Here is a 17,906-nt window from a genome sequence, read left to right on the forward strand (position 1 = left end):
ACATCCCTCCTATGACAAGCCTGTGTTTAAATCATCACTTCTTCAGGTCATTTTTCAGTACTTTCATTGAGTACATTTTACTTTCTTTTCACTTTTTTGGAAGTTATTTTTTTGCTGAGTTGGGTATATAAACAGATTTTAATATACACATTGTTATGAATCTAACTCTACTTCGCAATTAGTTCTTATAAACGATTAAGTTCAATAAATGGTTAAGATATATAAAAAAACACATACTTAAAATTGAAATTCACTTTAGAAAGAATAAATTTTACAAATGTTATTGGAAGAAGAGATCCTTTTAAAAATCGAGTAATATATAGACCGAACTCTTCTGAATAAACATTATTAGTATATACTGAAGTGTTCGTTTTAGAAAAAAATGGGGAAGACGGTCTTAATAGCTACCTTTATATATGGGACTTTCAAGTAATTTATTATGTGATATCGGAGTATACGGAAAAACATAAACAGAAAATAATTTTCTGCCGTTTGTTCATATATGTAATTTACTTTTTTATTCATTCAAATCTTAATGAATCAATAATTAAAGTTTTAAAAAATTTTGTAATATATTTTTGACTGACGAGAAGGCGTATATCTATTCTCAATATTTTAATTAAATTCATGTTTTATATGTTGTCTATTAATGTTTTAAAGCATTTCGCATGTTATTCCTTTTAACTTTTCATAAAAAGCAACATTTTAGTAATTAAGTTTGTAATTGTTTAAACAACGTGATTACGTTTTTGTTTAATTATTACCTAATAATTAAAAACAAAAGTATGTATATAGAAGTTCCCACAAACACTTTTCAATTGAAGTTTCTCCCATTTCACAATTTCATATTAAATCGATTACCATACTTAATAAAGATTAATGAAAAAAATATATAAACATTTTATTATTTAAATAAGTTCAATTGAACTGTTTAGCACGAGATTTACACAAACTATAAAATATCGGAAAAGATAATAATAAACAGGTGTAAAATTACGACTTTTAATAACAAAATTAATTACACAAGTTTACACAGTGACTCTTCTAACGATTTGAAATCAATATGAATAGAATTTTTAACTATTTTTATACCCACCATCAAATAGATGAATGGTATATTGTTTTTGTCATTCCGTTTGTAACACATCATTCCGTCTGTGACACAAAACCGATTTGATATTTTATTGAAAATTGACAAGACCTGTTTACTATTTCACCTGACCCCATAAAAATTACCATCCAGGAACAGTCATAACTTAAAATACCAGTGGTGTAATTACAAGTATTTATTAATACTGATCGGTCGTTAAAACACACCCCATATAAGGTCCCCTTTAAAAAATTATTTGAACATTTGTAATTGACTTAAAAATGTCAGTAAACAAATGGAATCTGACATTAATAAGTTTTATATTAACCGAAATCACACTTCTAAATTCTATGTGAAACGTCCCATAAATAACTCTACCCCCGAAACATATATCTTGATTTTTTACCGTAATTTAGCCTTGTTTGTCAGAAATTGAAACTTTAACTTTGGCAATAAATTTTTTCAAAATTATTTTGTATAATTATGATCGATTATCCAGAGAGATTCGTTATTCGATCATCAAATTAATTCAATTATTTTTATACTAGCTAAATGTACCCGGCGTTGCTCGGGTTTTCTTCGATTCTTACAGATATTATATAGCTCTTGTTAGTTATGAGGGTAAAAATTAAAATAGTCATAAATTATTACTAATGTTGATTAGAGGGTTTTTAATGACTTTTTGTTTTTGAAGTTCAAAATTTCGATTTGGTCATCATTATTTCCAAAAAAAAAACATTGTGTAAGCTAATATTAAGTTTAAGAAAAAAATAATAGTGCAAAAATGGTAGTTATACAGTTGATAAATCTAACTGGATTTTTTGAATAAAAAAAGGTGGATTTATCTAATATATGTATGTTTGTAGGGCAATATCCCTAATTCATAAAACAAAACCATAATAATTTGTTGTAAAATAAATTTGATTTATTTTTCTTTTTGCCGAAGGATGTCAAATATTTTTAAGTGTGTAGAAATAGTAAATTAGATAAAAGTTATTTAACTAAAATATCGTACACTTGCAATAGCATACACGTGCAAAAAAAAAAACAATTTTTCCAATTGTATAGAACAACTTTAGTATTAATTAAATTTTATTAATTATTTATTAAAACTTTCTAGCTATACCAGTGTGCTTCGCTACCCTCATCGTAATGGAATAAAATAAATATCATTATTGTAAATGTATATATATCTGCAATATCAAAAATTCCCCTTTTAGAGAACTCTTTAAGTTTGATTTTATGATTCTAGTTTCAATATTACAGAAAATTAGAAAAAACAGTTGAAGAACGAAAAAGTACCAGACAGTGCCTTTTTATATATTTTCATTAAATCAGGATGACGCATGTTTAATTTTCAACCAGAATCCAAAAAATCGCATAAAGATTTTTATACAATCAGGAAGCTACATGTCCAATTTAATGTTTTTAGGTTCAATATTATAGAAAATTCGAAAAGTATTAGTAAAAGAACAAAAAAGTACCAGAGTATGCTTTTTCAATTTTCGTTCAATTGGGATACTGCGTGTTTAATTTTATGTTTGTATATTCAATATTTTAGAAAGCTCTAAAAGTACCAGTACCACTGAAGTACGAAAAAGTACCAAAGGACCTATTTTATTCAATTTCATGTTCCTAAGTTCAATATTATAGAAAATTCAAAAATATTCCAGTTTAAATTTTCATTCACTCAAGTCCCTGATTGCTTTTATAGATTCTAATTAACTCCGGACTCCACATGCTTAATTTCATGTTTCTAGGATCAATATTATAAAAAAACACAAAAATTACCTTTTAAAGAACGAAAAAGTACCAAAAAGTGCCCTTTTATAGGTTCTTACTTAAAAATAGGCTCTAAACGCTTAATTTCATGTTTCTAGGTTCAATATTATTGAAAATTCAAAATGCACCTTTTAAAGAACGGAAAAGTACCAAAAAGTCCCATTTTATAGGTCCTCACTTAATCCGGGCTCTACGTGCTTAATTTCACGTTTCTAGGTTCAATATTATACAAAAATCCAAAAAGTACCTTTTGAAGAACGAAAAGTCCCCTTTTATTTATTATTTTATAGATTCTCATTTACTCCGGGCTCTACATACTTAATTTCATGTTTCTAGGTTAAATTTTATAGAAAACTCAAAAAGTACCTTTTGTAAAACGAAACAGTACCAAAAAGTCTTCTTTTATAGATTCTCATTTACTCCGGGCTCTACATGCTTAATTTCATGTTTCTAGGTTCAATATTATACAAAAATCCAAAAAGTACCTTTTGAAGAACGAAAAAGTACCAAAAGTCCCCTTTTATAGGTTCTCACTTAATCCATCCTCTACATACTTAATTTCATTTTTCTAGGTTCAATATTATAGGAAATTCAAAAAGTACCTTTTGAAGAACGAAAAAGTACCAAAAAGTCCCCTTTTATAGATTCTCATTTACTCCGGGCTCTACATACTTAATTTCATGTTTCTAGGTTCAATATTATAGGAAATTCAAAAAGTACCTTTTGAAGAACGAAAAAGTGCCAAAAAGTCCCCTTTTATAGATTCCCATTTACTCCGGGCTCTACATGCTTAATTTCATTTTTCTGATTAAATTTTATAGAAAACTCAAAAAGTACCTTTTGTAGAACGAAAAAGTACCAAAAAGTCCGCTTTTATAGATTCTCATTTACTACGTGCTCTACATGCTTAATTTCATGTTTCTAGGTTCAATATTATAGAAAATTCAAAAAGTACCAGTCGAAGTACGAAAAAGTACCAAAAAGTCCCCTTTTTTTTAGATTCTTACTTACTCCGGGCTCTACATGCTTAATTTCATGCTTCTAGGTTTAATTTTAAAGAAAACTCAAAAAATACCTGTGTAGAACGAAAAAGTACTGAAAAGTCTCTTTATTATTAATTTCATGTTTCGATTTCAATATCAAAGAAAACTCAAAAACTACCAGATGGAGAATGAAAAAGTACCAAAAATATCACTTGGTACCGGGTTTCCAAATAACACCTCATTAGCATATTTAGTGTTTCTAAATCTAAAAATTTTATCTAAATTGGATCATTGTGTTTGAATAAAATCAAATTTCCAGTTTTTACCCCTTTTGGTACTTTTTTCTACCCATTAACGAAATAAAAATTCTATTCCAAAATGTTGCAACATCGTAGTGGGAGTCCGTTATTACGTATTTATATGTATAAGATAATAAACCAAAATCAATGTTTTATGAAAAAAGTACCAAAAATAGGTAAAATTTTTACCCCTTAAACTTCCGAATAACCAAAAAGTACTAAATTTATATTTTTATTTTTTCGTCAAGTTATGAAGGAGTCAAAAATATTGTTTGAATGTTCACTGGTTCAAAAGATACATGGGGTGCAAAAAAGTACCAAAATACAGTTATTCCCTAAAGGGGCCGAAATTGAAAAAAGTACCAGACACCTGTCCGCTTATTTTTTAAATGAACGACGATAAGCTTTAAACTATTTTTGTATCTTTTCTAGTTTAGGAGATATGAGGTTACCGATTTTACCCGTTTTTACCCTTTTTTACCCCCTAAACATTCGAATTTCCAAAAATCCCGTCTTAGTGGATCTATTTGGTGGGAGACCAACCCCCTGTCCAAATTTCAGCTCTTTAGCTTTAACCGTTTAGGCTGTGCGATGATGAATCAGTCAATCAGTCAGTCAGTCAGTCAGTCAGTAACGTTAGAATTTTATATATATATAGATTGAACCAAAACAAGTCGAAATTTTTTTTATTAGGACTAGCATTTGGGTGATGACCTTTATTTATGCTGTGCATTTTGTTGGAACTAGGAAAATAGGTTATTTGAAGGAGGGTAAAGGAAGTAGTGTTTGAGAATATTCGACATAAACTTACTTACATTGAAGCTGAGAGGAAAGACTTCTAGAAGAAGTTTGTTCCACATACAGACAGTAGACTAAGGAACGAAATCTTCCTGTAATGCGATTCATTGAAAAGTCAGCTACATATAGATGTGTTCTTGATGAAAGACGCGTGTTACACAAAGTTATGAAAGTTTTATTAAATTTTAGGTAGGATAGTAAGAAGAAATCTGAGATAATTGCTTCTTTCCAGCGCACATCACACTAAATTCCCATGCTCAGAATATTAAAGCTGGAGGTCCACACCACGCGATCTACGCTTTCTCGTAAAAAAGTAAAATCAATGTATTTGTATATTGAAAGTTACAAGTACAAAAGCGTAGAATGCCTTGACGCGTAGAATACTTAAAGTAGATCTACTTTCTACTTTTATAAGCGTCACAAGCGGCGCACAAACATGTCAGCTAATTTGTCGTTTTATAGTCTTTTTTAAAGCATATTTTTCAATTTTCATAAATTAATGGGTTTAATGATAAAAATAAATAAGAAAAAACGCGAAGTTTTTTTCAAAATAAAACAAAAAATAACGCTTAATAAGTATAAATGTATAGTCGGGCGTAACCGACCATATGATACCCTACATCAGCCAGTATGTTAAAAATGGAGATTATTTAAAAAATAAAATATTTGATTTGTTTTTTAACTTTATTTCGGAATATTTTTTCGTTTTTTGAGCAAAAAAAGATTTTCTTAAAGATGGCTCAAAGGGGAGTAGGGGAAAAAATAGTCTACTTGAAGCGTAGAATACGAAGTAGGTATGAAAAACACGTAATGCTTTGACGCGAAGACGCATAGAGTCGACCTCCCGTTTAAGAGTTTCTTATTTCTAAATATTTACACCACCCATAAATATTGATGAATCAATATGAACTGTCTTGCGTTTGTGTGTTAAGAACCAACATTGAGTTTTACGACCGTTGAAATCAATTCTATTAGCACGACCCCATTCAAAGATTGTTACTATATCTAGATTAGGCGATAAATTTATGTTTTGCCTTATTACCCTAATCTCTAATAGGCTAAGTCCACAATTGAACTAATAAGAATGTCAAATGTTGCTGTCATCTGCTAAAGATTATATAGAATTTGATGTTTGATATAGAAGGTCTTGTGGTACCACTGAATTTATCTTGAACTCGTTTAATGAGATCGCATCTTAACAACTTGTGAAAAGCGATGTCTGAGAAAGCTCAATATAAATTAAGTGAAGTTTTTACCGACACCAAAAGTAATTAGTTTTGATAAAAGTGTCTCACACTATCGAACCCCTTGGAGTTATTTATAGCCACCAAAATAAATACATATATTTATATATATTAAATATGTGTGTCATCGAAGTTTTAAGTAAATTATGGATTTAGTACCTAATTACAAATTAAAAAGAAAAAATTTGAATACACATGCAAGTTGAAAACTGCATATAGGTATTTAAGACTTATTAAATATACGTAAAACATTTTCTTTTTTTTTCTTATCTGGATAAACAATTATTAAGTGCACGTCATTTTGCAACGAAACAAAAGAGTTATGAAGTTTTTGTGACGCAATGAAAAAAGATGAGATGAAAAAAATTATTAAAATAGTTTTTATTTTAAAATTTTGGAGTTTAAATATTACATTTTGATTATAAACACAAACTATTATATATTAATGATTCTTACAAGATTTATAATTTGTAGTATTTTATTTATTTTATAATACTAATAATAATTGTATAATACACATACATATTAAGAAATTAAAAATTTTGGTAAGTTTATTTTTATAAAAAATGGTTTTATTATCCAATAATGTTAAAAGAAGCCTTATTGTATGAGTTTAATTGTATGCATGTTCTAATATAATTTTACAAAATTATTTCTAAGATTTCATTAAAAAAATAAATGCGTCATTTAATTTTAAAATTTCATTATCAATTTTATGCAAATAATGTAGCGGAATTAAAATTAAAATTTTCTTAAATTGTTATTTACTTTTTTATTACAAACATTTTAACATTTATTTTTTCAATTTCATTGTTATGACAAACATTAAAAACGCATAAAAAAATTTCATATTCATTGATTAACAAAAATAGTCAAATTATAAAGCTTCAAGACAGGAACTGTCATCGGTTGTAGCACTTTGAAACCCTTCATTAAGTTTTTTTTTTTCAAAAATATGTATGCATGAATGTTTATTATCAAAACGTGTACAATAGAGAATGAAATATTCTATGAAATATGAAATTTATTAAAATTAAAGTTATAATTATAAGAATAAAAGCAAAACTGTTTCCGAAGATAGCGTTGCAAACATCGATTTAAAAAAAATTAAGGAGATCAGAACTAAATGTATACAACCTGATCGCTGCAAACATTTTTGCGACCACCTAAATATAACATTCCTCACTCTTTTTGGTATTTCTTAGAAATTATGCCCAGGAAACTGAGTTTATTAACATGAAAGTTAATATATATAGTAAAATTCTGTGTGGATCGAAGGTCTTTAGAAAATGGTTTTGATACACATTACTAACAAGGGATGCCAATCGGGACTGATTTTTAAAAATCCCGGTAATCGGGAGTTATTTTAATACAGTGCTTTCTAGATACACCACTCATGTGACCAACCGTTTTGAGCTGAATATCGGATATATGTTTTTTAATGGTCGCTAGTGAAACACTACAAAATTTATCTATATCAAGTAGAGCTATCGTAGTTCCAGCTTTTGCCAAGGTACCAGCAATATTATTTCCAGTAATGTATCGTGTCCTCTTACCCAAATAAGAGAATTATCATCTCGCCATCTTAATAACAGGTAGACTGTCAGTATAGATGCTGATATACCCATATCCGATAGTATCAATGCCTATTTATTGTCCTTTTTATATCCTACATCACTTTAGTGGGTGTGGGATTTTGGGCCTCTTTTGACCCAAGCCCCCTTACTAGCCCCCCTTCAAAAAATTACTTTAATGTCCACAATTTGCTTAAAAAGACTAGTGCAATAAATACATTTTATGTAACCGTAAATTCATCCTCCAAATTTTATGTGGATAGCCTCAAATAGGTAGCTTGGGGAAGCCCCCATATATTTCAGAAAATTAGTTTTTTAACACTAAATTTTTCGGAGGCTTGTACCTCGCCAAGTCAAATGCTTTATTATGAGAACTAAATCATAATTTCTTACTTGTTATTTTTAGATATACGATAGTTTCTATGCCTATTTATTGCCATTTTATTTTTGCTTTATATTTCAGCTTGTAAGTTAGTAGAGTCATCTTAAGTTCAAAAACTTACTCAATAAATAATGTAATTCGATTTAAAAATTGGCCGAAATTTTTAAATTTTATTATCCAGGTTATTTTTTAATCAAAAACTATTAAAATTCTCTTATATAACATTTTATAATGTATAAATTTAGCGAAAAAAACAATTAAACTTCGGGAGTTTAATATCTCGAAAATCACGGGATTTCAATTTTAAAAATCCCGGTTTTCGGTACTTTCAAATCCCGGGATTTTCGAGAATTCCCGCTTGGCATCCCTATTACTAACACAGTATTTCATACGAATCGTATAAATGTTTTGAGGATCGGTGCGCAAATGCTCCTATATCTTATATAAGAACCCATTCAGAATATAATTTAACCGCTTATCATTTGAAGTTTAAGTGTAACTATAAAATTCGACCAGAATCTATGTAAAAATCTTTATGAAATCCGATCCTAAATTTTATAAGGATCGGTTCACAATTGACCCTACCCTCATATAACTCAAAATTTTATGAGGATCGTTGCAAAATTAACTCTACCCCCCATTATAGGTCTTCTTCTGAAAATAACTTTAATGCTCATTACTATCATAGTCCTGCCACAAATTATATAAGGACATATGTATGTTTTAAACCAACAGAAAGCTGTCTTCCAAATTTTTTAGGGATCGGTTCATAATTGACATAAATATTTACCAAAAAATTTTGTTTTGAAAATTTTATATTTATATTTTGAATATATATTTCTTAATTCGGAAGAGCTCTTACTGATATATGAATTTTGCTAATTTAATAACAGCTTATTTCCCAATTTCAAAATATCCAACAACATCTGGATGTTTACATTTACACCTCCATCAAGATACATATTTCTGGTCATAAAACCGATAGCTGTATATTATTTATTTATTAAGCAGGCTTTGATCGACTGTTTCTTTAGATCATATTAAGGTTAATGGACTTTCCTTGAAATTATTTATCTTATATAGAACCCAAAAACCTATCTTATATAGTTTACCGGGAACTTTTAGCAGAAGAGAGTTTTGGACTTTATTCGGTCTCGATGATTGCGGGAATAGAAGGGAATACCACTCAGGGAAGTGACTGAAGAGCTAAGCATTGGAAATAGGCTGGTGTCAAATGAATAAGATTCATATACCATGAATGACTGCGTCGAATGTTTACTAAATTGAATTGAATTTGGGGCGTTTGACACATGTAGCAAACACGACACAGAGATGACACCTTCACAATTCCCATGTCTAAGAATTTAGGTATTAATACCAAGTTATATAAAATTCTTTAATTTTATATTGTGTAAATTATATATTCTGATTCAAAGAATTTGCAGTTTTTATGGTATTACTTAAAGATAAACTAGAAAGCTTCAAAATCCTGTCGTTTTTAGATTTTCGAAATACATTTGCTGAAATGGTGTAAATACGTACTTACTGCATCTAATCGTATTAAGGCGGTTTTGATTACAAAGTAAAACAGTCAACAAGTTGAAAGGAAAGGAAAAGCAATCGCGTGCAATTTAATCGGCCTGTACTAAATTTTAAGGGTAGACATTAACAAGATACAATAGCTTTATACACACATAATTCAATGATTTAAACTTGCAACTAAAGTTGCGTGTTGTCAACAAAATCTCAAAAACAAAATGCATTAACAAAAAAGTTATTAACCAGATTTTTTTTAACCAAAAAAATAAAGGAGTAACAAATAGCAAACATATTTTTACAGAACACAAATAATTCTTTCAAACCAAACGAGGTGGTATGAAGTTTAGGTTATTTACTTTTTGGACAATTCAAAATTCGCACAAAGAATGTAAGTCAAACAACCAGATTTTTGTTCTAAACAACTTCTAACAAATAAAAAAAAATTATTTACAAAAATCACATTTATTTCTTTAATACACAAATACAAAGACAAGAAATACTTTTAATATATAAATTGTTGGAAATTCTGTTAAGACGATGATATTATTCTATAGAATTGTTGGTTCTGTTAAAAAATAAAAACTTACTTCATGTGAATTGTTGCTGATATTGATGTTGCTAGCGATAAAGTAACTGCTCTGCTACAGCTACAGTTTGTTGCTGATGCTGTTAGTGCAGCCGCTGCTAATATTCTAAGACGACATGTGAAACATTGTGTGCAATGTTCAAATATATACATGTATATACATACATATGTACATACTACTTAACAGAGTGACTGAATGACTGCGTTTGTTTGTAAAGCGTATTTGAAAATTCTATAAATTGGCATTGAATTGTTAGTTTTCGTTGCAGTTCGTTTGCGGTATTCTTTAGATTTATTTTGGATTTCAATGCGAGCGTTTTTGGCTAAGCTAAATTTAAAAAATTAAAAAAAAATTGTTAAACTATTTTCGGCATTATTTCTAAATCCTTTGTTTGACATTTCATATTTAATTATAAATCCTTAATTAATAAAAAAATTAAACAGAAAATTTTAGAGAAAAGTGAGTGTTTTTAGTATGAAATAATATATTAAACTATATTTAAAAAAAACTTTTAATAAATAAAAAATAGAATAAAACTTTTATTATGTTAATTAAATAAAAAAAGTGCAAAAAATCTTCAAAATAATTCCCCATTAGTGCAATAGAAAACAAAAATAATGAAAATTATTATCTTTAACTTGTTGAACCTAATAATTATTTGATCATAACTATAATTATTAAGATTTAAATCGTGTCGTAAAATTATGAAACTTTTTAAAAGTGTAATTTACTTAAAACGAACTTTTGAAACAAACTTATATAAAAATGTTGAACAAAATTTTATTATTTAATAAAAAAAAATGCGATTTAACTAAACTTGTATGATCTATGTACTTTCAAAAGAATAACAGTTATCATCACCTCAAAAGTAACACTATATGATTTTTTTTACCTTATGTGGAAGTAATATTTAAAGGACTATCCCCAACTATCACGATCCTGTGTTATAATCACTTTTGCAGGACTTTTAGAGTGCTGCCATAGTTTATATTATTCTTTGCTTCTTTGGAAGTCCTTTTTTGCTGGGTTAATACATTGATATCTTAAATATTCTTAAAAAATCAACAAATACTGAAATAAACAACTTTTTAATTTTGAATAACTATGTTTAATTTTGAATAACTATGTTGACCATGAAACTCACAATTTAAGTTTTATCATTTTCCAGTTCACAATCGGCGTCGTATCGTCGTATGTTTATAATATACAATGATATAAGAATTGATAACATTCAAAATACATAACGCATTATGATATTTTACATTTTTATAAATACCTTTCAAAAAAATCGCAGTTTAAAAAAAAGCAGTAGGTGTTAATATGTTTCTCATGTGAACTTATATCCACCATTAAAAAAATATCCCCCATATTGTTTTTGTCAATCCTATTCTGGTCTCAGACCCAGAAAAGTATAAATATTTCGATCCTTATTGAATTCTATGACGATCTAGACATTACTATGTATTTTATCACAAAGTAATCGACTTGATTAAAAATGTTAGACGGTTGTTTTTATTGGAACAATTCTATATCGTAAACAAGTAGAAAATTATAGTCGGACATGGCGCTAAAACTACAGGGGTTTTTTATGTGTGGCAGATAGAGTGAGTTGTGTTTGGCTGAACAGAGTGATACTGTAATAGCTAAATATTTAATTTATTTGTCGATTTTCCTCCATGGTTCAGTGTGTTGGAGTTTAATCTTAAACATGCTCAACTTATCACAGTAAATCCATGGGTCCACTGGATCTACTGTGATACTGAGAGCCATCTCAGTAGTGTGCTTGGGGGGACTTTAGGAGGTTAGTTAATGTACTGGGTTGTGTATTTAAATGATGAGCATGTTCTAAAAAAATAAGCATTCCTTATAACATCAATAGGGTTTAATGTTCTTCCATTAGCCCTTAACTTGTGAATGTCTTTTCCTTGTCGGGTTTTGATTGAGCATGTCTCATGATAACCTTAAATTCTCAACGGGGCTACAATGACAAGAGATTATATAGTTCGAGTACTTAAGCAAAGTACTTGTACATGGACCTGTGGAATCAAATATAAAAATTGCTACCTGTCGCAAAGATGAAAAAGAAGATAGTGCACAAGGTTTACTTGGGAGCCAGTCGGACGGACGGACTTAACTGTCTAAATCGACTCAGAAAGTGATTCTGATTATATTATGCGTTAAAAACATAAGTACAACGAACAACGAACTTGCCACTATTGTAATTTAGGTTGTAATCATAAGAGCAGGTTTTTGAATTGGCAATCAACTGTCAATTAATAATCAGATTAGTTAATCTAAAAATAAATGTAATCTATATGATACCCTACACCAGTCAGTATGTTAAAAATGGGGATTATTTAAAAAAAAATAAAGCATTTGATTTGTTTTTTAACATTATTCCGGAATATTTTTACTTATTTTTGGCAAAAAAAGACAGTAGGGTATATATGAGACTATCCTTCTAAATTTTGGTAGAGGAATTCACGTCTATTTCAAAGTTATTTATGTAGAATGTAGTTTGTATGGGGGCTAGGATCAAATGAGGCCCGATCTTTACAAAAATCGGTAATGTCATTAAAAGTTCTAAAAAAACTAAGTTTTGCCGACTTTTTTGACATAATAGAACATTTAACTTAATTATAAGCCCAAAGGCTCTATTCGAGGGGTACGGTTATATGGGGGCTAGGCGAAATAATGAGCATATTTTATTCATTTTCAATAGACTTTGTCCTTGGGCTAAAAAAATAGTGCTTTTCAAATTTCATACAATTATCTTGAAAATTGCGACCTGTACCTTGCGCACAAGGTTTACATGTATAGCCAGCCAGCCGGATGGACATATCTTTAACGATTCAGAAAACGATTCTATGCCGATGGTAAACATTAAGGTATAGGATGAATACTTTTGTATGTTCCAAACATCAGCACAAACTCAATGTACCCTCCCCACTAAAGTGGTGTAGGGTATAAAAATTCAAACATTTTAATGTTTATTTTTATTAAAATTTTTTTGCATCAGCTGTTTACACTTTCATTGGCGGCTTAACTAGCAAAATTTTATTATTATTAATATATCTTCTTTAGGATCTTAAATATTTACATTTTACAATTTAATTATTATGCTATACATTTATAGAGGAAATAAAAGTCAATATATTTTTCATTCAAAATTTGTCTATTACTTTTACAAAATAACAAAGTAAATAAATATTCTTTATAAAGACGATTAATTCCAACTGAAAATTAAAGATCAGTGTAATCCCAATAAAAATAAAACAATAAAAACATTTTCTTGAATTCCTAATATACTTTTAACGAAAAAAATAAAATAAACGAGATATTTATTGAATTCATTGAAAATAATTAAAACGTGAATAGAATTTCACACGATTATCACGTTTGCAACAGTAGTAATTATTCGTCTTACCATTAATTATAATTGTAGTAAAATTAATTTTGCAATTAAACAAATTCAACACTTTATATGTTTAAACAAATGCGATTGATTACTTTTTATAATTGTAAGTAGTAATTTATACGACTGAATGCGATAAATGAATAATATAAATAATTTAATTATAACTACTAAATTTCTGTGATTTTAATTATCATTTTTTTATAAATAATTTCTTTTTTTGCAGCTTACAAAAAACCGCTTAATCAAAATGAAGGTCCTCGTAACAGCTTTGTCGATTTTACTAATTGCTGGAACCCAGGCAGTTCCATTGCGTAAGTAGAGAATCTTATTTTTAAATGCTGTACTGCTTCCACACTTTCTAAGATCTGTTTTAATCGGATATTGATTAACTTAACACACTTAGTATACTTTAAATATAATATTATTTGTAAAAATGTTGATTCAATTAACTATTAAATTTAAGGTTTCCTTCCCTCTAAATTCTAACCTCAACTGAGTTCACACTTTATGCAAATTCTTCGTAATTAAATTTCTTTATTTTATTATTTATTAACTAAGCTTTTCTCGTAATAACAATTATTTATGTCTTTATATTTTTGTAATATATTAATTTCACTTATATATTTATTACTTTTTTAATATTTGCCAACAGCTGATTACATAAAAGTTTGCTCGCGCAATGATCCCAAGTTAAATGAATGTGTTAAGAATACGGTACACAATATGCGACCCTACCTCAAGGACGGTATTAAAGAATTAAATGTACCAGCCATGGAACCTCTCTACATAGGTGATCTCAACATTTTGGAAGGTGGCAGTGCGGGTATTAATGTCAAGGCTATAGATTTAAATATCTATGGAGCATCGAACTTCGAAATAAAGAAACTTAAGTACGTATGAACAAATTTGTAATAGAACCCATAGAAAATATTAGACTTTGTTTAGATTCTATTTATCATTTTTATTGTGTTATAAGCCTATTTTTTGAATCTCTGTTGTGGAAAGCTTTCTAGGGATAAGGCTCTAGTTATACTAAATTCATGTCCAAATTCAATCTGTTTAAAGTTAGTGCCAAAATTAATTACTGAACTTACAAAACAACGAACCCTTAGCCGCGTCCTTGGCATGCCCATCAGGTCTAAATTGGACCTCAAAATTATTAGAAACTATTTAATTAGTACGTCTTCTAAACGTAATTCCTAAAATTTTTAAAGCAATTAAGTTCGATAGAACGAGTTTCGATCCCAAAATATTGAATCTAGTTCCCATAAAGGCATAAAGGATACGTACCATCAAACTTACCTTGAACTTGATCCCACTGTGTAAACGTCTCGTTTTCCTTTCTTTGGGTTATTCCTTAATATTCCTGTACTCCTACCCACCGCTTTATTATTTCATTATTTAAATTGCCTCCAACGGTTCTGTATTTGTCAGTTTAACTTTATTAAGCTCTCTTTTTTAAATAGTTTTTAAAACTTCAGAACACGATATCTCAAATACCACATGTGATTGAGGAAATTTAAGGTCAGATCCAGATTTAGCCTATAAGTTGATCTCGGGTTTTTTACTTTTGTAAAACTTTTAAATTAAAAGTCCTTGAGAGGTTTAGTAATTAATTTAATGTCTTTCCACAGAGCTTCCAACAATGGCATGCGTTTTGACTTTGAACTCAACTTACCTCGTCTTCAGGGAGAAGGTCAATATGACATAAATGGCCAAATTTTAGCGTTACCTTTAAGAGGCAATGGTCCTTTTACTGGAAATTTCAGTAAGTTCAAATTACTTAAAAAGTAATTAAGCTTTCAATACTAATTTTATTCCTCCCTTTCCAGCTAATTTTTATGCTTTTGTTAAAATCATTTTCGATGCCAAAAAGGTCAATGATGATGAATTTTTAACCATTTCCGCATTGGATGTAAAAATTCGCACCGGTAAAGGACGCATACGTTTGGAAAATCTCTTTAATGGTGATAAAACTTTGGGTGATGTAGTCAACGATACGATCAATCAAAATTTCGAAGTTTTCACAAATGAATTAATTGGCCCCATAGAACGTGCCTTGGAAAAGAAATTTATTGCTATTGCTCGTAAAATTTTAGAAAACTTTACCCATGATGAATTGTTCCCAGTTTAAGTTGATTTTAAAAATCAGTTTATATGCTCAAAAGTGTATGAATTGCAACTGTATTTGGTGAAATAAGCGATAATTTTTAAGTGGACTTGTAAAAGCTAACGTTTATTTTCTGGCTACAGTGGGAAAGTTACTTTTTGGTTTAAAATTTCAAAATTTATGTTTTAATTGAAAAATGTGATTATAGCTTTATTAAATCATTTATGTGTAAATTATTGTAATAATTTGTAAAATAATAATGTAAATAATTAATATTTTTTATATGTTTTAAATAAATGTGTAATTGAAAATGATTTCGTTTTTATTTTTCATTCTCTCTGTTTTTACAGATTTAATAAATAGTTCACACAATGAAATTATTCGTCATTCACACTCTCATTCTTTGTTCAACCCCTATTGAATAAGTGTCATCTTTAATTTTCGGCAGTTTGTTTTCTTTCATTGGAGTCATTCTTCCAATTAGGACAATTTTTGTATGAGAACTGTGAATATAGGGGTTAATTTGTTAAAATAATGTAAAAAATCGTATTTTAGTAATGAATTACAAAACAACATGGCAGTAAATTTTCAATACGAATTATGAATGTATCATGGAAACAGATTAATTTTTTTTTTTTTTTGTAATTCAGAAGCCGAATTAAGTATATCAACTTTTCGTGTGAATTCGTATAAAATTCAGTTTTCTCTAAAAACTTGTTATCATTGACAAAGACGGATCAGTAACTATTTTTTATTTTTCTATATAAAATTTTCTATAATTCTGGGGGCTAATACTCACATTCGTATACGTACGAATTTATATTCGATCGTACGAGTTTTTTTACTTTTTGGATTCTCTTATTCGATAACGAATAAAACGTTTCGAAATTACTTATGATGGCATTCTATAACTAGCAATCGTTCGAATGAGAAAGAATAGGCATTTTATTAAATCTGGGAAAAAATTATAAATGGAATAATTTTAAGTCAAAAATTATTTATGAAAAAATAAATCCTTGGCAATTTAATGGCGAATAGAAGGGGCAAGGATAACTATAGGTCTATCCTTACAAATTTTTATAGAGGGATTGAGGTCTACATTAAAGTTATTTATGCATAATTTCATCGTGATATTAGTGTTTAAAAGTGAATTTTGACCTTTAAGTAATTTTCTGAAGGAGACTTTGTATGGGGGCTAGGGTCAAATGATTCCCGATCATCACGGAAATCTGCAGTATCATTTAAACTTGTATAAAACTAAGTATTTTTGTATAGACACAATAACATTTAACATAATGAGCTCTAAAATCGTATTTGGGAGGGTTACACTATAGTGGTGCAAGGTATAAATATGATCCAATATCTGAATTTCTCGCGATTCTCTCATTAAACGTCCATTTGAAAACCCCTGTATTTATCCAAATTCAGAAAATACAGATTTTTAATTTTGTCCTCCTAAATTTTGATTTGAAACTACCGTTCAATGCAGGCAATATCTGTCAAATAAAAAAAGTAAAAAATAACTAAACAAACATCCATGTTGTACTTACATATCGCTTGGAATATTATATTTTGCATTAAAAATTCCTCTCTGCAATTATACTCCATATTTATATTTTAATTTAATTTATTATACCCTACACCACTATAGTGAGGAGGGTATTATACGTTTGTGCTGATGTTTGTAACACACAAAAATATTGGTCTAATACCCACCTTAAAGTATACCGATCGAATAATTTTTTTAATTGATTAAGACATGTCCGTCCGTCTGTCCGGCTGGCTGTGTAAACCTTGTGCTATGTAAACCTTGTGCGCAAGGTACAGGCCACAATTTTCAAGATAATTTGATGAAATTTGGACCAAGCATGTTTTTTTGGCACAGGTACGAAGCCTATATTTGAAAATTTTGTTTTTTTTAATAAATTTCTTAAATACTTTGAAATTAAGGTAAAATTCAACATAAATATTTCTGTATTAAAAATAAAAATGTTAAAAATACACTCATTATATGGGCGGCCATGCTCGACTATAGATTTCTATTTGTTTTGTTTACATTTCGTTCAGTATTGTAAAATATATTATGAAAGTTTTTTACAA

At 28.8% G+C, this 17,906-nt stretch overlaps 1 protein-coding gene across 1 annotated transcript; it reads left to right on the forward strand.

Moving 5' to 3' along the window:
* Positions 1–10,551: 10,551 nt before the first annotated feature.
* Positions 10,552–16,045, forward strand: LOC111690815 (protein takeout). The gene is made up of 5 exons (XM_023453385.2): positions 10,552–10,737; positions 13,920–14,007; positions 14,349–14,586; positions 15,331–15,464; positions 15,529–16,045. Exons 2-5 carry the CDS (start codon positions 13,944–13,946, stop codon positions 15,828–15,830), a joined length of 738 nt encoding a protein of 245 aa, XP_023309153.1. The 5' UTR covers positions 10,552–10,737; positions 13,920–13,943; the 3' UTR covers positions 15,831–16,045.
* Positions 16,046–17,906: the final 1,861 nt, after the last annotated feature.

The sequence above is a fragment of the Lucilia cuprina genome, chromosome 4 (assembly GCF_022045245.1).
Source record: "Lucilia cuprina isolate Lc7/37 chromosome 4, ASM2204524v1, whole genome shotgun sequence".
Lineage (NCBI taxonomy): Eukaryota > Metazoa > Arthropoda > Insecta > Diptera > Calliphoridae > Lucilia > Lucilia cuprina.